Source organism: Nannospalax galili, unplaced genomic scaffold, assembly GCF_000622305.1.
Source record: "Nannospalax galili isolate Female #2095 unplaced genomic scaffold, S.galili_v1.0 scaffold406, whole genome shotgun sequence".
Taxonomy (NCBI): Eukaryota; Metazoa; Chordata; class Mammalia; order Rodentia; family Spalacidae; genus Nannospalax; species Nannospalax galili.
Window position 1 is genome coordinate 3860013 of NW_008357033.1, and position 22184 is coordinate 3882196.

At 38.9% G+C, this 22184-nt stretch overlaps 1 protein-coding gene across 15 annotated transcripts in view; it reads left to right on the forward strand.

Moving 5' to 3' along the window:
• Window positions 1-22184, forward strand: part of Setd5 (SET domain containing 5) — an 86440-nt gene that overhangs the window by 59439 nt on the left and 4817 nt on the right. For all 15 annotated transcript variants that reach the window (XM_008854820.3, XM_029557062.1, XM_008854824.3 and 12 more), the window contains 3 exons: window positions 1913-2042; window positions 12545-12792; window positions 19404-19871. In XM_008854820.3, coding sequence (XP_008853042.1) covers window positions 1913-2042; window positions 12545-12792; window positions 19404-19871 — 846 coding nt within the window. The remainder of the gene's footprint in view (window positions 1-1912; window positions 2043-12544; window positions 12793-19403; window positions 19872-22184) is intronic.

Sequence of the window (22184 nt, forward strand, 5' to 3'; positions counted from 1 at the left end):
TAAATTTAAAATAACTTGTATAAATGTATCTGTAGCAAAGGAGTTTTCACTTATCTTCTTCTCCCAGTCCTAATACCCCACATCTATGAAAAAGTGGGTTTTAGAACAAGATGTCCTCCAAGGTCTTCTAAATTCTAAGGATCTTTACTTCTGATGGTTCCTCTGTATTGCAGTATTCTGTATGTAAGAGAGCACATCATTCTTGGTCTTGCCTTTTCAAACATCTTGTTATATCATAATATAATATTAATATGATTCAAGTAACCCTGAATAGCTTTGCTTTGGGGGGTGGGTTGAAACAGTCTTCCTGTAGCACCAAGTGACCTCGAACTCACTATGTAGACCAGGCTATCCTCAATCTCATAAAGATCTACCTGCCTCTGTCTCCCAAGTGCTGGGATTAAAGGTCACTGTGCCTGGCTGAAAACTTTTTTTTTAATTTTTTTTTTTTAATGTATCCATTCACTCTTATCTCTACCTTTTTATTGTTTTGGTTTTGGTTTTCTGTTTGTTTTTTAAATTTGATAAACCACAAAAATATTTACATCATACAATATTTTTTTTAGTAAAATTTCCCTGAATTGCCCCACATCTACCAGAATTACTCTCTTTGTTGAAGAGAATATTTACTTACCTGTGGTACATGTTCTCTAAAGGTGTAAAATTATAATAATTCACCTTTGCTCTTCCTATTTGGAGAGGGTCTGACTGAAATGGATGTTTATCAAAATTCGATCTGTCTTATGTCAGGGCAGGAGAGCCACAGAATGGTGAGCAACCTACACCTGTGTATCTTAAAAGAACACAATTACAGGTAAGAAATTTTCTCTTCCACAGGATACATAAACTTATTATTAGAATTTTTTCAGGTTTACTTCTGACCTAAATTTATTTTTCATCCATTCATATTCCAGTATTAATTACTAAAAATGAATGTAACTGATTGAGAGAACTTTTTTTACTTTTTCCCCTTTTGGTTTCTTCAGATGGTGGTTTTTTTCTGGTGATTTGTATTACTCAGGCATAATTTACCTCAACTATTTAATAAGGGAGGAAGTTCATACATAGGTTATTCCACTAGATTATAGACTTTTTAAAGTATTTGGTACCTGTAGTAAAAAGTTCTTTATTCTCATCCAAAATCTTCCTGTGAATCTTTACCTCTTCTGATGTGTCCAACATCTTAAGGGATCTTTATCTTATTTGCATATTAATGTACTAGGTTTGTTGCATGTGACCAGTCTCTCAAGTAAATACTTAAATTTCTTACTACCTTTAACCATTTATACTGTCCTAAGTTGTGTGGAAAGTTGGATAGTTACCATTTTTATTGGTTGATGGGCTCCCATTATACATAATTCCAGACTGTTTCAGTTTGGCCTGGTAGAAGGAGCTGATGGAGGCAATGTTCTAATATCCTGAAATACAAGACTTGATTGTGGGGGGGCTGGGAATATAGCTTAGTTGGTAGATAAATGCCTGCCTAGCGTGGATGAAGTCCTGGATTCAATCCCAGCATCACATAAACAGAGCCTGGTGATGCAAGCCTCTAATCCCAGTACTTGGGAGGTAAAGAAGTTCAAAGTTGTCTTCAACTACATAGCAAGTTTCAGGCCAGTGTGGGCTATAAGAAAGTCTTGTCTCAAAAAAATAAACTTCATAATAGGAAAGAAAAAGAAAAGAAAGAGCAGCAAAAGCCAGTCCTGATGGCATGGGCAGTGTAAAACAGTGTAAAACACTTGACTGTGGAACCGTGTGAATGTATTTGAATTGCATATCTTACCAGCTAATGTATAATGACCTGGTTAGTACATTCAAAATAAATTTACTAAATAGTTTTTAATGTTTATAGATTATTCTCTGGGTCTTTGTGTTTTTGTTTTTGTTTTTGTTTTTGTTTTTATCATTGTAGCGCTGGATAAAGCAAGCCTTGGAAGAAGGGATGACTCAGACTTCATCTGTACCCCAGGAGACTAGAACTCAGCATCTATACCAAAGTAATGAGAGTAGTAATTCTTCTAGTATCTGTAAAGACAATGCAGGTATGTCTCTAACACCTTTCTAAATTCTACATGAGCAATCATTTGAGGTTCACATTAAAATTTTCAGTATTGGTACTCTGATATAAAAAAAGAAATAGCATGTTCTCTAAATAGTTACTTTACATCTGTCTTTACAGAGGAAGAGAAAGAGCTCAAGTCAGGGATCAGTTTTCCCAGGACGACAAAGAAGGAACTAGACAGTATACAGATAACAGCAGAAATGGTTATAAAAAAGGTTAGATACGTTTAAAGTAGTAAGTTTAGGAAATCTGTATTCATTTTTATAAGGGGGGACAAAAAAATTTGCTGGAACACTAATGTTTAGGAAAAAAGTGAAAAATTCGTAGTGGTTATTGGGTGGGACCTAGCTAAGGGGGCAGGAAGTGAATGAAATAAATGAGGAATCATCATTAATTGTTTTCCAACGGACTTGTCCAGTTATAAAATTTTTGAGAAAATGGCTTTAAGTCTAATTTAAAATCCTCATGAGTTTTTAAACCAAATCATCTGTTCAATTGGAACCACAATGTTCTTCTGTAGAGTTTCTAAATTTAAAAGCATTGCTGCGTTGACTTGTGATGCCTTATTTATTATTTTTTGTCTTTTATTATTTTTTAAGGCGATGTTTCTCTGTTTGATACAGGCTGGCCTCAAACTCAAATCCTAATGTCATCTTCCCTTTCATGTACAATTACAGGCATGTACCAGAGTCCTTGTGACATCTTACTTAACATTCTCATGCATTGTTTTTATCAATGTTTCCTCCTGCCAATATCGGTTTAATTGGATACTTATCAGGCTGAGGATGTGTGGCTCAATGATAGAGCACATGTTTTTAGAGCTTTTGTAGTACCCTTATTTCAGTCCCTACCTTCAAAACCAGAAGGAAGAAGTTCTCTGTGATTTTCATAAGCTTATTTCTAAATCAGTTTTCTGAATATTGTGTAATCAAAACAAAATCCCAAAGCTAGGTATGGTGTTGCGCAGTTACAATTCCAGTACTTGGGAGGCAGAATGATGCAAGAGGATTACTGAAAGTTCAAGGCCAGCCTGAGCTACATTGAGACCCTATCTCAAAAAAAATTGCAAAAACAAATTAGATACTAAAGCTCATTTAAGGCTCCAGCTAACATAATATTTCAGAATTTTGTCAAAACCACTTCACTGTTAACTTGCTGAGTAATTATTGTGAAGTTGAATTTAATTAAATAAATTTTACTAGTACTATCTACTTTATGTTGGAATCCTACTTTAATTTTTATTTTCCCCAAGATTTTATTAGGGGGAAAAGTTGACAACCACATGATATTGTTTAAATATTTTAATCTATTTATTAGATGAGGGAGATTTCATGAAGTGTAACATAACAAAATCTTTGTGGCAGATTTTCATCAATAGTATTTCTTTATTAGCACCTTTTAGAGTATAGTTAGAGTAACTCAGCTGAATTGGACTATGGTATATGTCCCTATCTGGTGGGTTTGTTGTATAGGTATATAGTTAATCTTGAAGAAGAAAGATTATATAGCAGCTCTTGTCCTGACAAGCAAACACTTAGAGAGAAATTGCCTTTGTTACTTGATGCCCTCAGTGGAATGGAATTAGGACTGCTAGGCCTTTATTAAGCTTCTGCTCTAGTCTCAAACAAGCAGTGAGAAACTTTACAGAACACACCTTGTCCATAAGGATCAATATAAACAGAAGGAAAACAATTAATAAGTAAATCAGTCAGTAGTCAAATGAGTAATTTCCATCACTACAAAGTAGTATGAGTACTATAAATACGAGGAATTATTTTTGTTTGTTCAGTTCCAAAAGATTTTATCTATAATAATACTGAGGAAAGTTAATGACAAAAATGAAGAGGCACACATTCAGAGTAGAAAACAATTAGTTTTCTATCCTTTATATGATGTTAATAAATGCCTCTGAGCTTCATCTTAAAGTGGGAATAGTAATACCTGCTTTATATAGGCCAATAAAAATTGAATAATGTATATAAAGTACTAGATACAGTATTAAACCCATAATAGAAATTACTGCTGTTATTATTCTACACAAAATATTCTTTCTTGTCAAGTAAGAATACTAATACCACATACTGTAAAGATTATAGATTCTTTCTTTCCAGCTCTCAGGAGACTGGCAGGAAAATCTTATATTTAAAGCCAGCCTGGTGGGTGCTGGAGAAATAGCTCAGCAGTTAAAAGCACTAGCTGCTCTTCCAGAAACCTGGATTTGATTCCCAGCACCCACATAGACACTAACAACTGTCTGTAGTGTCTTCCCAGTTCCAGGGAATCTGATACCCTCTTCTGGCCTCTGTGAGCATTGTACAACACAGGTGCACTTACAGGCAGGCAATACACTCATACACATAAAATAAAAATAAATAAACCAAATTAAAAAAAAAATTCAGCCAGCCTAGACGTAAGGCTGTCTCAAAAAGAAAAAAAAATCAAAGGATACTAAAGCTACAATTATAAAATGGTATTAATTCCCATTGAAGCAAGGAGGGGTATAATGTTCATTTGTAAATGACATATCTGTGTTCCTTAGAATACATAATCAACTGAGAAATTTAGAAACAATAGTTAAATAAAAGCCTTGGTTAGAAGTTAAATATATAAAAGTGCATACCACTTTTATACTAAGAAAATGAATAGAGACAAGTTTTTTGTTTGTTTTAGGGGGTTGGATTTGTTTGTTTGTTTTGGGTGGGTTTTTTGGTCTTTGAAACAGGGTCTCCCTATAGCCCCAGCTGGCCTCAGTATGTAAACCAGGCTAGACTTCAACTCACAGAGGTCTGCCTGCTGGGACTAAAGGTATGCTCCACCATGCCTGGCTTGAGACAAGTTTTGGGGAATTTTTTTTGTTTGGGGGTTTTGTTTTTTGTTTTTCATTTTCAGTAAAACTAAGAAACTACCAAGGGGTGAGCTTAATTAGATAGGTGACACAAACCATCATTGAGAAGTGCTTTTACAATCTCAGGATGTAGAAATCCCATATTCATCAACAGAAAGAATAAATGCTATGTATATAAATGCACCCATATTCTCTCTACCCCTTAGTTTCTACCAAACTGTCTTTTTGAAATTTGATTCTACAGTTTATCTAAAAATTTAAAATAAAAAAGTTGGAATGAAGTACTTTTGCTGGAAATATACAACTAGCTTCTAATGTGAAGCTAGTGACTAAATCATTATGGTACCTATGCAAGAATGAATGTATATTTGGACTAGAATATAGCTAGAAATAGGCCATAAAACAAAAATGAAGAAATGGTAAATTGTTCTAGAGTTCTCATTTATTTTGAGAGATTGAAAAATACTTGGATCCTTTGCCAAAGCAAATTGCAGGCACATTCAAATATTTCCTTATATAGCCCAGGCTGCCCACAAGCTTGCCATCCTCCTGCCTCTGTCTCCCAAGTGGCGAGTGGAGACATGCACCGCCTATACTTTAAAATCAGATAGTACCATTTCTCCGTGACCACATTAATATATTGATATTTATTTGCAGTAAAAATGGCAGGAGAATGACATTCCTACTAAGGACCTGTTAAAAATATTTATAGAGATGTACAATCAAATTTTATGTACAAAAATATTAGTAATAACCATTGAAAATTATAGAGTTAAAAAAAAAACCTGGGGTCTGGAGAGATGGCTCAGCGGTTAAGAACACTGATCTTGCAGAAGACCTGGGCTCGAATCCCAGCACCTACATGGCAGCTAACAACTGTCTGTAACTCCAGTCCCAGGGGATCTGACAGCCTCTTCTGACCTCCGTGGGCATTGTACAACACAGGCGCACTTACCTACATGAAGGCAATACACGCCGCATACACATAAAATAAAAATAATAAAATTAAAAAACCTGAACACCAACTAATAAGAGTGACAGAATTTGTCATTTGATCTATGTTTACATTATCTTGATGAAATAAGTTTTTGTGTGCAGGGGGGATGTGCATATCACATATGTAGAAAACTTGCAGGAGGGTCTCAGGATTAGGTTTAGCTTGCCTTGGCAGCAAGCTCTTTCACTCCTTGAACCACCTCTCTGGCCTTTTTAATTTTTATTCTTGGTTTGAGGTTGTTGGCTCAATGATAGAACTCACCTAACATGAGCAGAGAGCCCTGGGTTTGACCACAAAAATTCCAAGAAAAGGCATAGCACCACTTTAAATTAGATTTACTTCAGTCTATAAGAATATTAAAAGGAATAACATGCTGACCAGTTCTCTTAAGAATATACAGCTGGCTTAATAATTTGTTTCTTGGCATTTGAAGTAAAAAAAGGAAAGTAGCATAGCATCCATGAATTTAATAATAAAATAGCATGCTTAGGATTTTTTGTAAATGTATCTAAAACATTTGGCAATTGTCTTCATTGTGAAAACTTTAAGATGAGCTATCAAAGCTGGGGCAATGGGTCTGTTGTTAACACTTGCTATGGAAAGCATAATAACCTAGTTTGAATCCCTAGCACCCACATAGAAAACCAGGGATGGATGCATATCCCTACAACACGTTGTAAGACAGAGACTGGTAGATGTGCAGGGCTTACTGGCCAGCTGCCTAGCCAAAATAGTGAGCTTCAGGTTCAGTGATTGTCTTGAGTTTGTTCTTCATTGCTGTGACAAAGTACTCTGACCACTACCAACTTGGGGAGGGAAGGGTTTATTCAGCTTACAACTCCCAGGTCACAGTTCATCTGGGAGCCCAAGGTAGGAACTCAGCAGGAACCTGGAGGCAGGAGCTGGAGCACAGGCCATGAAAAACTGGCTTGCTCCCCTGGCCCCTGCTCAGCCTGCTTACTTATGCAACACAGGCCCACCTGCCCAGGGGTGGCACCACCCACAGTGGGCTGGGCCCTCCCACATCACTCATCAAGAAGATGCCCCTCAGGCCACAGGCCAGTCCAATAGAAGCAATTCCCCAACTGAGGCTCCCTCAACCCAGGTGTGTCAAGTTGACACTAAAGCTCTCCAGCACAGTGATCAAGGCAACAAGATGGAAAAGAGTCGAGCAGGGCATCTGATGTCCTCTGGCCTCCGCATATAGGTACATCATTCCCACACCATGCACAAAAAAATAGGAACCATTAAGTTTCCCTTCTGTTTCTATTATTTAACATACTCAAATTTTTAGCTAAATCAAAGTATTTCCTTTCTCCAAAAGAAAAAGAGAAGTCCTAGACAGGACCTGGTAGGGATTGTGGCATACAACTAATACAATCATGTATCTAGAAAAGCTAGAATTGGCTGGAAACTAGTACACATTTATTTGGGAGCTAGATACAAAACCAGTATATAAACATTTTCTTGTAAACATTAAGATGAAACAAATGGAGAATTAGTCATACTAATAATGAAAAGTGAGGAGGGAATCAAAGCTGGAATAACTGAAGAAACAATGCATGTCCATTACTGAGACTGCTCTCCAAGATTACTCTTCTTCTGTCACCAATCAATGTCCTGAGTCGGGAGTTTTTCTCATACTGTACACATGTCTAATTGTTAAAAGGAGGATTATTTGAGTCCAAGAGTTCGATTCAAGGCTAGCCTGAGCCTGAGCACCACTATGGATTCTACTTCTTAAAAAGCACTTCTACTTACTGGGCGTGGTGGCACACACCTTTAATCCCAGCACTCGGGAGGCAGAGGCAGGCAGTTATTTGTGAGTTTGAGGCCAGCCTGGTCTACATAGCAAGTGCCAGGCCAGCTAGGGGTACAGGGGGACCCTGTCTCAAAAAGACCAAAAAAAAAACACTTCTACTTAAGTGTTATTGTATGCCACAATACCACACACCATATAATGTGCTTAACGTGAAATACTTCATTTTTTAAGTCTGTAAGTCTTGCACCTTCGTCAGCATCATGACCTCTTATTAATGGTGAGGACTTTTGATATATAGAAAGAAAAACGCTAGGTAATCTAGCTTCTGTCTACATTCCCTTGCCCCCTTTTTTTAAGAAAGGGTTTCACTATGTAGCCCCAGCTGTCCTGGAATAGCTATATAGATCAGGCTGGCCTCCAGCTAAAGAGATCTGCCTGTCTTTGCCTCCCAACTTCCAGGATTAAAGGTGTGTGCCACCAAGCTATCTACATTCTATTTTTTAAAAAGATTTATTTTATGTATGTATATGAGTGTTCTGTCTGCATATATATGCACCTTGTACATACAGTGCCTACAGAGGTGAGAAAAGGGAGTTGGATCCCCTAGGAATAGTTATGGAATGTTGTGAGCCAACATGTGGATACTGGGAACCAAATCTGGGTCTTCTGGAAGAGCAGGAAGTGCTCTTGCTACCACTGAGCCATCTCTCCAGACCACTGGTCTACATTCTTAATAACTAAGCTAAATTGTAGCCCCACCCATGGCTTGGTGGAAGCAATGACATTTATTCTAGGCCTTCAAGGTAAAGTCTGGATTTTGATCAGAGATGTACTTTAGGAAGATTACTCTGGTAGTAAGGGTTAGACTGAAACTAGAACTGGGAAACTACTTGGAGCTAATATGTAGTTAATAATAAAAGAGGCATGAGGGGCTAATGAGGGTAACAAGTTCCAAAGGAGCTAGAAGATTAAAGCAAGAATGCTAGATGTGCTTACATAATTTTCTGGTATCTTGGGATTTTTTTTTTTTTTTTTTTTTTTTTTTTTTTTGTCTTTTTGAAACAGGATCTCCTTGTGGCCCCAGCTGGCCTGGAACTCACTATGTAGACCAGGCTGGCCTTGAACTCAGAGATCTGCCTGCCTCTGCCTCCTGTGTGCTGGGACTAAAGACATGTGCCACCACACCCGGCTAGAATTTTTTTATTTTCCTAGATTTAATGTTTTATCTTTTTTAAAGTGTCTAGATACATAAAACAAACATGTAACTTAAAGCTAATAAGTGCAGTACCTTTTGAATGCTTCTGAAGTTTTAAAACTGAAATTTTAATTTGAAGAGAGCTCTGAATTGCCCAGTTCAACCGTATAACTACAAAAGTCAATTTATGACAAAAGTCATTGTAGAAAAGTTAGAAAATATGAGTGAAAACTGCTACCAGCAAGTCTGTTGCGTTATTATTTCCTGAGGGAAGACTTAAGATGATCCACTCGATAAAAGATCTGATCAGCTGCCCTTAAGTCATGAAACAGAAGTCTTTGCACTTTTTTGTTTTGTTTGTTTGTTTGTTTGGAGACAAAGTCTACAAACTTCTGGACCATTCTCTGTTTCCGTCTTCTATCTTGCTACAGCAGATACATGCCAAGGCATCTAGCTTTTTACATTGTTCTGGAAATTCCTCAGACTTGTACAGCATAGGCACTTTTACCCACTGAGCCATCTATCTCCCTGGCATACTAAGTTATACTTTAATTCAGAAAGAAAATAGTGGTGCTGGAGAGATGGCTTAGTAGTTAATAGTCTTGACAGCTCTTGCAGAGGACCCAGGTTCAGTTGCCAGTACCCATATGGCAGCTAACAACTGTCTGTAACTCGGGATCTGAAACCCTGTTTTGACCTTGGTGGGACTTGCACAGCACAGGTGTGTGCACTTACAATCTTTTTTAACTGGAAAATAACTATAATCTTGCTTCACTGAATTAAAATATCCCATTTATCCTATTAGATTATCATTATATATGTGTAATTTTTGCTGTGTTGGGACTTAGACCCAGGGTCTCGTACAGGCTAAGCAAGTAAGTACTTTACCACTGAGCCACAATGCTGTCCTTAACCTATTCCTATTAGATTCTTAAACATATTGGGCTTATTTCTAAATATTATTCTATTTACTGTGCAATGTGGAATCAATACTGATCCTTTTTCTTGAGACAGGGTCCTGCAGTGTTACCTCAAATTTGCAGTCTTCCTATCCAAGCCTCTCCGTTGCTGGGATCATACCTAACAGTATCAATAAACTTTTTGTAAGACTGCTAGATATTCTCTACCCTACTCCCCCAAATTATTTGGAAATGCTAGCTTACGTAGCGTACATTTTCATGTCAATAAAAATGAGTAGCTAGGGCTATAATCATTTGCCACTGCACCTGATTTTACTATTTTACTACTCTGTCTGTCTCTTTGTGCGTGTGTGTGTGTGTGTGTGTTGTGTGTGTGTGTGTGTGTGTGTGTGCGCGCGCGCGCGCATGAGTTTATATACACCATATACATGCCTGTGGAGGCCAGAGGGTATCAAATCTGGAACTGAAGTTACCATTTGGGTGCTAGGAACTGATCCTGGGTCCTATGCAAGAACAGTAAGTGCTTAACATCTAAGTCATCTTTCCAGCCCAATTTTACCTGCTTGGAAGAGTTTTTGTTTCTTTGTTTTTGTTTTCATTATTGTTAATAGTGACCACAAGTGCCAGGTATAGGGAAATAAGGATAACTTAAAGTTGTCAGTTCTCTCCTTTCACCTTTTTACCTGGTTTCCAGGGATCAAACTCAGGTCATCAGCTTTATATAAAGGCAAGCCCCTTTACCTACTGAGTCACAATGTACTATTTTTAGTATTTGTCTCTGTTTTTTTGAGACAGAGTCTCCTGTAGCCCCAACCAACCTGGAACTTGCTATGCAGACTAGGCTGACCTTAAATTTATAGCAGTCCTTTCTCTGCTTCCTAAGTGCTGGGATTATAGGCCAGCTTGATCATCCTGATACAGAATTTATATTAAATGTATTTTGTATGTTTCTTCTCAGAACCTTGTAAGCTCTTTGAAAATAGAATATATGATGATGACCATTACTTTGCATGTAGTACATACTCAGTAAATAAATGTTCTAATTATATTTTTCTTCTGAGAACTGAGAGTTGTGCTTTGTCCTAAAGGTCTACTTTAAAAGCAAGGAACTGCTCCTGGAGAGATGGCTCAGTGGTTAAGAGCACTGGCTCAGTTCCTAGCACCCACCTGGTAGCTAACAACTGTCTGTAACTCCAGCTCCAGAGACCCAGTGCCCTCTTCTGCCCTCTGTAGGCATTGCATGACACTGCTGCAGTTTTATACATTCAGGCTATGTATTTATACACATAAATGAAAATAAATAGAATGTTTTAAAAAGTTAGGAGCAGGCTTAGAGAGATGGCTCAGTGGTTAAGAACACTGGCTGTTCTTGCAGAAGACCTGAGTTCGAATCCCAGCACCCACATGGCAACTAACAACCATCTAACTCCAGATCTAGGGGATCTCATACCCTCTTCTGTCCTTTGCATGTACTACACAACACAGGTACACTTACACACATGGAGGTATAATACTCATTCACATAAAAAATAAAAATAAAGCCAGGTGTGGTGGCACACACCTGTAGTCCCAGTACTTGCGGGGCAGAGGCAGGCAATCTCTGTGAGTTCAAGACCAGCCTGGTCTACATAGTGAGTTCCAGGCCAGCTGGGACTACAGAGAAACTGTTTCAAAAAGACAAAAAATAAAGTTAAAAAAAATTTTAAATAAAATAAAAATAAATGAAATTTTTAAAAAGCAAGGAGCCGTACTATAACACTAAACAGTAAAATACATAGTATAGTAAACTGATTTTTAAGCAGAAATATAGGGAGTATGGTTATTCTAATCAGAAAACACCAAAGTTTTGGGATTTTGTGTTTTTTAACTAGTTGGGAGATTTTTTTTTTTATGGAAATGTTAATGCTCTCCAGCCGGGCTCTAGTCCCAGCACTTGGGAGGCAGAGGCAGACAGATCTCTGTGAGTTCAAGGGCAGCCTGGTCTTCATAGTGAGTTCAGGTCAGCTGAGACTACAGGGAGACCCTGTCTAAAAAAGACAAAAAAAAAAAAAGAAACGTTAATGTTCTCTGCACTCAACTCTAGGAGCTAGATAAGGATCAGGATCATGAATGACTCCTACTCAGAGTGTTTACAGAGAGCTGCTGAAGGAGTGCACAGATGAATAAAAAAGATGAGCGAATGCAGGCTTGACCACCCAGTGTTGGTACAGATGTTAAAAAAAAAAAGAGTTGTTTTGGGGCTGGAGAGATGGCTCAGCAGTTAAGAACACTGGGTGTTCTTACAGAAGACCCAAGTTTGCATCCCAGCACCCACATAGCAGCTAACAACTGTCTGAAACTCCAGTCCCAGGGGAATCCAACAGCCTCTTCTGACCTCCGCGAGCATTGCATGGCATGGGTGCACTTACCTACCTGCAGGCAATACATGCATACACATAAAAATAATTTTTTTTAAAGAGTTGTTTTAATAACATGATACAGGTTCAAGAAGCTCCAAAACTCAGGGAATAGAAGCTTATATTTCACTCTGGAAGTAAATTAATTAGCCCCTACTCAGTCGTTAGAACTGTCAAGATTCGTTTGGAATTTCTGTGGGACATAAAATGCTTTGAAAGTTATTTTCACTGAAGTAATTAAGAGTTTCTTTGGGCTTTTGGTTTGATTGGGAGTTAGGAGCAGTTGTAGGTTAGTGGTCAGTGACTTTGCTACCTAGCCCTGCATTAAGCAATGATTCAGCTCTCATCCAAGCTTTGTGTTTCACAGATTTACTGAGCCCATTAAAGAAATGGAAGTCTCGCTATCTGATGGAACAGAATATCACCAAGTTACTTCAGCCTCTGTCTCCAGTTACACCACCCCCTCCCAGCTCAGACTCAAAGAGCCCCCAGCTGACCACACCTGGCCAGACCCACCCAGGAGAAGAGGAGTGCCGAAATGGATATAACCTCATGTTCTCACCAATCACATCTCTTACTACTGCTAGTCGCTGCAACACTCCTCTGCAGTTTGAGGTGATTTGGGTTTGGTTGTTGGGAGTGCTTTTTATGAAAAATCATCATTTGTACCTCTTCATTTCTTTCTTTCTCTTCTTTTTTTTTTTTTTTCGGTCTTTTTGAGACAGCATCTCCCTGTAGCTGGCCTGCAACACCTATGTAGACTAGGCTGGCCTTGAACTCACAGAGATCCACCTGCCTGTGCCTCCGGAGTGCTGGGATCAAAGGCATGTGCCACCACACCCAGCTCAGATGGTTTTTTAACTATGTCCCTTCCCAAGAGAATAGGAAACCTCAGGGTCAGTGCGGGCCATTGCCTGATAGCCTCTCATCTTGGCAGCCCCTATACTTGCCAGGATAGGAGCAGTGCTCCCACAGACCCAATTCATCTGTCCTTGCAGTCCCTCAGTCTCCTTAGTATGTTGGATCTTTATCTTTCCTGTATACATTGGTCAAAAGTGGCATCTAGGTGCCTGTGGAGCCCATTAGTAATACCAGCCTGAGAGCTCAGATTATATTATGGGCATGTGTTTCTGTGTCTGGGCCCTTAGGTGTGTGAAGTGTCTTTCCCAGACCATTTGGTAGTTTCACTGTTGCCTCGGGACAAAAATTTAGAAACACTGGAATATAACTTTTGGCAAGTGTGTTTTTTGTTGTTGTTGCTGCTGCTGTTTTGTTTTTTCCACTTGAGATTACTTTCCCTCCTTGTCATAATGTGTTAGGAATGAAAGTTAAATAATAGGCTAATAACATTGATTAATATGAGATACACTAGCTGAGCATGGCAGAGGCCAGCCTGGTCTACATAGCAGGTGCTAGGTCATCTGGGAGACCCTGTCTCAAAAAGACCCAAAAAATATGAAATACACTTACCATATTCAGTGGTTGGATTACATTAAAAAATACACATAATAGCTGTTTTTAAAACAGCTGAGGTTAGAGAGATGGTTCAATAGTTAAGAGCACTGACTGCTCTTGCAGAGGACCTGGGTTCAAATAACCAGCACCAGTGTGGCAGCTAATTATTGTCCATAACTCCAGTTCCAGGGGACCTGATGCCTTCTTATCGCCAAGGGCATTGCTCGACATGGGTACATTTACATGCATTCGGGCAATACACTCATACACATAAAATAAAAATAAAAAGTTATACTCACCTGGCATGGTGGCACACACCTTTAATCCCAGCACTTGGGAAGCAGAGGCAGGCAGATCTCTGTGAGTTTGAGGCCAGCCTGGTCTGCATAGTGGGTTCCAGGCCAGCTGGGGATAAAATGTTAAGGAAAAAAAAAAGTTATACTCAATCAGTTGAATATTCAGATTTAGGTGACAAGTGTAAATATAATCCATATGTATTTTTTAAAGAAGCTCATCTTTTGGATGTAATTAATGAACGCTTCTGTGGGTGATAATAATTTGATGTAAGCACTGAAAACTTGGCTCTGCCCCCAACTTCCACTTCTCTGGATGCTGTCTTGATAAAAGTTGAATGTTCTAACCAGCCCACCTTCTTATTCTTATTTCATGTGTGTGAAGATTAAAACTACCATCATCTTTAATAGGGCATGCTGGTGTATACCTTTAATCCCAGCACTCAAGAGGCAGAGGCAGGTGGATCTCTGAGATGAAAGCCAACCTGGTCTACATAGTGAGCTCTAAGCCAGTTGGGGGCTACAAGGAGACCCTGTCTTTAAAAAAAAAAAAAGAGAAAGAAAAATAACTGGGTTTTTATATGGCTAACTCAAAGGAGGAGCTAATCACATTGACAGCAAAGCTATATGCTCTATTCTAAATCCAGACCAGTAATCACTTACTTTGGAGCAAACCTCTTATTAGATGGTAAAAAAGTCCTCCTGGTTACATTTGATTTTTCTAGGGAAATTATTCTATCATATTCCTGTGTCTTTTTTTTTTTTTTGGCTTTTTTGAGACAGGATCTCCTTGTAGCCCCAGCTGTCCTGGATTTACTATGTAGGCCAGGCTGGCCTCAAACTCACAAAGATCTGCCTGCCTCTGCCTCCCAAGTGCTGGGGTTAAAGGCATGCGCCACCACACCCAGCCCAGTGTGTCAATGTTTTTAATCATATATTAAAGCATGTCATTCAGACCTTTTTTACTTTGTCTACTAACAGTTTTCAGTTAACAATTAAGAGTTCTCTGGTAAGGTATCCTAAGAAGAAATTCTCCCTAGAGTACATTCAATTACAGGAATAGAGCCGTACTTTCTCATGGCAATTTCATTATTAATGTGAAATTACAGAAAATAGAAGTCTCCCCTAACAGGCAAGTTTGCACTCTACTCAGCACTTTCTATCCCATACAGCATTTTTAATAATTATAAAATGCTGTGCAGATGTAAAGGTTCTTTTGGCTGTTCTTGTTTTAAGAGACAGAACATCATTTTTAGTGAATTATAGTCTAAGCTTAATGTTAGAATACCAGGAAGCAGTCTGACAAGATGACAACTCAGTGTAAAGGCACTTGCTGCCAAGCCTGATGGTTTCAGATTAATCCCACATGTGGAAGGAGAAAACCAATTCCCACGAATTATCCTCTGACTTCTACACATACACTGTAGCTAGTGCCCCCACACACACACAAAATAAATAAATATAATGGGGAGGGGTGGTTGATAGGGTGTTACCAATCCCAGCCTTCCTGGAACTTAGTATGTAGACCAGGCTGACCTTGATCTCACAGAAATCCTCCTGCCTCTCCGTCCTGAAGGCTGGGATTAAAGGTGTGCACCACCATGCCTTGTGTAAATAAATATAAAATATGAAAACTAGAGACTAGAGACATGGCTCAGTGGTTAAGAGCCTGGCGTAAATAAACACAATTTTTTAAATATTTTATTTATTTTATGTTATGTGTATGAGTGTATTACCTACATGTGTGTAAGTGCTGCATCTGTGTTGTGCAATGCCCACAGAGGTCAGAAAACATCAGATCCCTTGGAACTGAAGTTTTGGACAGTTGTTAGCTGTCATATGTGTGCTGGGAATCAAACCTGGGTCCTCTGTAAGAGCAGTCAGTGCTCTTAGCAGCTGAGCCATCTCTAGCCCCCCAAAATTTAAACAAGGGGCCAGAGACATGGCTCAGTGATTAAGAGCTTTTACTGCTCTTCAGGAGAACTCAAGTTTTGTTCCCACCTCCATCGTGGGATAACTCAAAACCAGCTGTAACCCCAGCTCTAAAGGATCCAGCACAATCTCTTCTGACCTGTGTAGGCACATACACGTAATTTTTAAAAATAAAATTTTTAAATAGCAAAACTTCCAGTGCATGATTCCACTATTGTAAGCTTTCAATTTCACTAAGGAAATGTAGCCATTCTCATTACTAAAAAACAGCTTCACCACCACCCTGACCAATCTTTGTCACCGTTCTGTTAGTAACAGCCTTTCCTATATTCTAGTACAGAAAGGTAGATTGCAAGCTTTTTTTTCTTCATCGAAAACTGTGACACATAGTTGGTCATAGGGCTGTACATCTCTAATCCCTGCTCTTGGGATGTAGGTACAGGAGAACTATCATAAATTTGAGCCCACCCTATCTTTAAAAGTAAATTAAAAAGATGCAATGAAATACCAGAAAAGTATCACAAGTAAAGAACCAGTTTCGTTGAAGTGAAAACACTTCTAAATAGGAAATATAAGTTCAGAGAAAAAGTGAGACCTATCTAGTTCTAAGGGAATAAGGGACACAGTCAAGAGAACAAGATCATCAGGAGGGTAAAGCATCTTAGAGGAAGAAGTGAACGCAGCCTTGAGAAGACAAGCTCAGTTTGCCTTTTCTTTCAACCAGAATAACCCTTCCCTTCTCTTCCTGCTCTCAGATCCGTACTCCACTTTCTATCTTACACATGCCCAAGTCTACACTTATATACCAGAGCCCCTCCCCACTGACTAACATTTGCTGTTAAAACCTTGCTCTGCTGAAGCCTCCCCATTAAACCTACCATAGCATAGTTCTTCCATTTGAGCCACAGTTTAGAGTCTGTATACTGAGAACCCTCACCTCAGTTCTGGCACCTTGAGTCCTTGTCACAGCTGCCAAAATTGCTTTCTTATTCCCATTCCCATGTACCCTTCAGCAGCCCACTGCACAATCCCTATATGTTAGGGAGGTGCTACCTCAGCTAAAAGTCTTATCCTGTGTAAGTCACAAAGCAAGTCTACATATACATGCTTTATTTTGCTGTGGCCCCAAAAGTATAGTAGATACTAACCAAGTGAAGGCTGATAATGGTGCTGAGGTCTGTAACAGTGACTTGAGAGGAATCTACCATCTGCCTCTCCTGTCAGTCCCCGGATAGTCCCCTGGATAACAGATAGGCCTGAGGTAGTGAGAATGAAGAACTATGATGAATAGAAGTGGTATGAAGTAAAGAAACAGAGTTCCTCTAGGAACAGTAAGGATTAGGGTGCTTCCCCCCCAATAACAAATGCTGTATATTGCTAAAGTATCATCTATAATATGAAGAAGCATAACATAAAACTTCACCTTTTTCCTGAGTTCTGCTTGAGATGTTTACTTACAGCATGCAACATTATAACCAATTTATCCTGAAGTGCTTTCCAAGAAACCAGGAAGCATTTTAACAAATCGTTTTGTCCATTGAGATGAGTTCTGCAGCTAAACACGCTCCCTGTGCACTCTTACTCAGTCCCTCTAAGAAGTTGTGGCTAACATCTATGCTTGCTTTTATTTTTTGTTTTGTTTTGCTTCTTGACTTGGAGTAGATGAATAACAAGATGCTTTTCCCTCCTCTAGAACATATCCTCCCCTGAGAGTTCCCCTGCGCATAGGCCCGAGTCCCTGTCACCCGAGGTAGTTATCACACCATCTCAATCACACTTGGAGGCTGAGAGTGAGTGAGTGTGCATGAATGTGATCCTGAATGTGTGGGGAGGGCTGGGAGTTGGAGTGAATAGGGTGCTGGGCTGGAGGGCAGCAGTCAACTTACAGCAAGTGGAGTGAATCTTCTGTGTAACTGACTACACAGGACTGTGGATGTAGACCAGAGAAAATTATGTAGCTGTGTATATGTGGTGGGGTTGGTTTTTGTTGTTGTTTGGGAGAGGGGATGGCTGCAGAGTTAAAGAGAATCTAGAAGTCCAGTTTAAAGGATGCAGAATATGTTATAGAAGCCTTGTTAAATTCTAATGTCTGTTTGTTAACAGATAAGGAAAGTTGAGTTGTTAAGAGCTGTCTTTTAGTATTTATCCAGTTGAGCAGCTTATATTGGAAGTATTAGGACAGTGCCTTGTTCTAGGGTTAATCTGACAGTTCTACATTACAAGGTATTTGGGATTTGAATGATAGGTTGAAACAGATTCTTGAACAGAGCTCCAGAGCTCCTTACTAGGTGTAAATGTGCAAGGAAACTGAATCTATGGCTTCTCTTTTACAGAGCCTCCTCTGTTCTGCAGTGGCTAGAATGTAGTTGTTGTACAAATAGTACCTCTTAGGATATCAACTCATCACTCTTCTCAGGAACCTGCTGTTCAATTCAGATTTTAGAAGATTTTTAAGATTTGGATAAATACGCTAATTATTAACCCTATAAATCTACATGGAGCCCTTTTCCTCTTAAAGAGAAAGTTATAATCTCTCACTGTATTGGAAATTAACTGAACTTTAACTCCACTCTAAAATAATGAGGGCTCTACTGAGAGTTAACCAAATTCTGAATCCATAGGATTTTATATAGAGCATTATGAAATTGAAAAAATTGTATTCTACTAGTTTACTATAGATTTACTGAGTGTTTTGAAAATATCTTATTTGAAAAGCATAGATTGTTCTCTCTTCAGTTGTTAAAGATGATAGCATAGTTTGGATACTGATATGATACTGGATTTCTGATACCTTTCTTTGTAGATAGTTGACCTAGAGGTGGAAAATCTTGGTGTTAGGGAGTGAGTCCAACCAAAGAGTAGATGGGGTTTATTATTGGTAGATTTCAACATTTCACATGCTCTTCACTGATAGGCATTAGTGCTCTTGTGATATGTTGGCATACAGTAAGAGGAGAAAGAAACAAGAGAAACAAATGTATGAGAAGCATACTTAACAGTGAAAGTGAATGAAGAACTGGTTGGTTGATGTCTTTAATCATTCTCCTTTACTGAACCAGTAACTTAAAGTACCTCCCTTTGTGTCTGCCTTCTACTTTTCTCCACCTACCCTTCTCACCCTCCATCAATATTAATGTAATGATGTATAACACCAGAAGCCAGTTATTTAAGACACTTCTGTGCATGGGGCTCAGGTAAATCCCTAATTATACTGCCAGTCTATTAGCATAGTGTACGGTGACTCAGCAAACCTAATGAAAGGCTAAGCAGGCAAATAGTCACATTTGGCCAATCACCTAATACTGACTTTCCCAGTGTTCTCACCCAGCAGGACATTAAAGCATTTTAGGAAAGACCGGGATTCTTGAGTAGTCTGGCCTATGTACAACTGTTGTTCCATGGGACTTTACAGATGTTAATGACTCTCCCTTCTACTTCCATCCCTCTTATCTCCTTGTACACCTGTACCCCTTTATTCCCTTTATCTCCCTTTGACTTTTTCCTTTTTCCCCCTCCCCATGTCTTCGTTGATTTTTATTCTTGCAGCTTTGTCACCGAAAAGACCTGGATTTGACAAAAGTAGGATACCTTGACTCCAACACTAACAGCTGTGCTGATAGACCTTCCCTGCTCAACTCCAGTCATCCTGACCTGTCTTCTCATCCCTCCATCATTCCCACATCAGAGGCTGGCTTCTCAGGCAGGAGTGATGGACCTCAGTCCTTGCTGAGAAACTCAGACCAGGCATTTCGGACAGAGTTCAACTTGATGTATGCCTACTCCCCTTTGAATGCTATGCCTCGAGCCGATGGATTATATAGAGGATCTCCCCTAGTGGGAGATAGGAAACCTTTACATTTGGACGGAGGATATTGTTCCCCTGCAGAAGGGTTTCCCAGCAGATATGAACATGGCTTTATGAAAGACCTCTCTCGTGGATCCATGTCACCTGGTGGTGACCGGACCTGTGAAGGAGTCCCATCCGCCCCTCAGAACCCACCACAAAGGAAAAAGGTAAGTATTCATGTTACATAGGACCCCTTTTGAAAAATATTAACCAAATAATTCAAGCTTTGCAACCTCTAGTGTATAACCCTGTTCTAAATAAGTCCTACTCTTTGCTGTAATTGGTGAAAACTAGACTGTTTTACTTAATTTATTTAATTTCAGTTAAATTATTTTGTTGTGGGGTTGTTTTTTTGTTGTGGGGTTGTTTTTTTGTTGTTTTTTGGTTTTGATCTTTTTGAGACAGGGTCTCCAGCTGGGGAACTCACTATATGTAGACCAGACTGACCTGTAACTCACCGAGATCCACCTCTGCCTCCTGAGTGCTGGGATTAAAGGTGTTTGCCACCATGCCTGGCTACATTTACTTACTTTGTATAGATATGTGGGTAATCAACTGCCAAGGCACACCTACAGCTTGTGAGAGGCAGTTCTCTCTGCCATACTGCTCCTGGGGATCAAACATGAGTCATCAAAGGAAACTGAGTTCCTTTACCCATTGAGCCATCTCTCTGGTCCTTAAAATTAGAATGGTGTAATACCATTTTGTAAGTGTATATAAATATCCAGCAGGGTTAAAGTGTGGTTCAGTGGTAGAGTACTTGTATAGCATGAATAAGGCCTTTCATCTCCAGCACTCCAAAAGAATTAAGTATCCAGCCAAGCCTAGTGGTACACATCTATAATTCTAGCATTCTGGAGGTTGAAGCAGTATTGCAAAGTTGAGGCCAGCCTAGGCTATATAACAAGACCTTGTTTATTTGTTTGTCTGTTTTGTTTTTTTAATCTAACAAATTTAAATATCTGTTAATCCATTTGAAAGGCATGTTAACAGTTAAAAACATAATGAAAACTTGGGTTACTTAGTAGGACCTACATTTGGGACACTGTTTTCTTAGCCAGATATAGTAATTCATACTTGGGAAGTTGAGGCAGGAGGATTATGATGTTTGAAGCCAACCTGAGCTACATAGTGAGACCCTGTTTTGTTAATTCATTTTGTTATCACAATAACTGTATAACTAGGGAATTTCCCATACTGCAGGTGAGGAAACTAAGGCTAGTTAAGTAACTTGTATTTGGTTACAAAGATAATAAATGGAAGGAAGAGCCAGGATACAACACTGATCTGATTCCAGATTGCATGTCACCCTACTAGATTACTTCTAGGTTTGGCCTCAATGGAGCTTTACCAGATTTACATTAGTAAATCATGAATTACAGTGGTGGTGATGGTTATGTGAGAAGAGTTTTTCACATGTGATAAAAGCATCTTAGTAGAGGAATCTAGTACTTCTACTTTGAGAAGAAACAGGAAGCCTTTACTTTCTTTGAGGGATTAAGATTGAGAAGTAACAGGTTCAGCCAAATTCCAGACAGTAAGAATCAGCCAGTCAACAAATGAGGGTAAGGATGTTGCCATAGAGGGAACAGAACAAGTAAGTTTGACAGTGTACTAGGATGCTGCAGGGTACAGACAATAGGTAGATTAGGGAGCCAGGTAATACACAGGGAGAACCAGGAGGAAGGTTAAGAGCAAAGTGGCCAGCCTTAGAGAGCTTGCTAATGATTTGGGTCTGAGAATCATGCCTTCTAAATGATTCTAAAAATCACAAAACCCAAGCTGTGCTTTTTAATCTATGGTTTTAGGTGCGTTTTGAAGATGCATGGAACTATTTTGGGTTGTCACTGTGACTCTTCATTGTTCAGAGCTAATTGCTAGATAACCAGTATGTGGCAGTTTTGCATAATAACTGAATAGATCCTCCTCATTGAAAAATAGCCTGTGGCTTCTGTTTACATTACAATGGATGTACATTATCAGTTTATTACTAAGATTATACATAAAATGTGAATACAAAATTATTAAATTTTTTGATATTTCATTCTTGGACACAAATATAAGAGCCCTTAGGATAGAAGGAGGTGGAAACATTGGTAGACAGTACAGAGTAAGATAATCATGGGGTTCTAAGATTTGCAAGAAGAGTATTAACTATCAAGATACAAACAGAACATGAAAACAGTCTTGGATTTCTGATTTTATTTATTATATACAGGTAATTAAAAGTATGATTTGTTTGGAAACATTTCTAAAATATATTGGGCACCTGCAGTATGCCAATTTTTTTTTTTTTGCTAAATGTTAAAAATAAAAAGCCAAGGAAGGGAGGATTGAAGAGCTGGCTCAACAGTTAAACACTTAGCAGAGGCAGGCAAAGAGTTGTGAGATTGAGGCCAGTGTGGTCTGTATGGTCTATATAGCAGATTTCCCAGCTGAGACTACAGGGAAACCTTGTCTCCAAAAGGCAATAATAATAA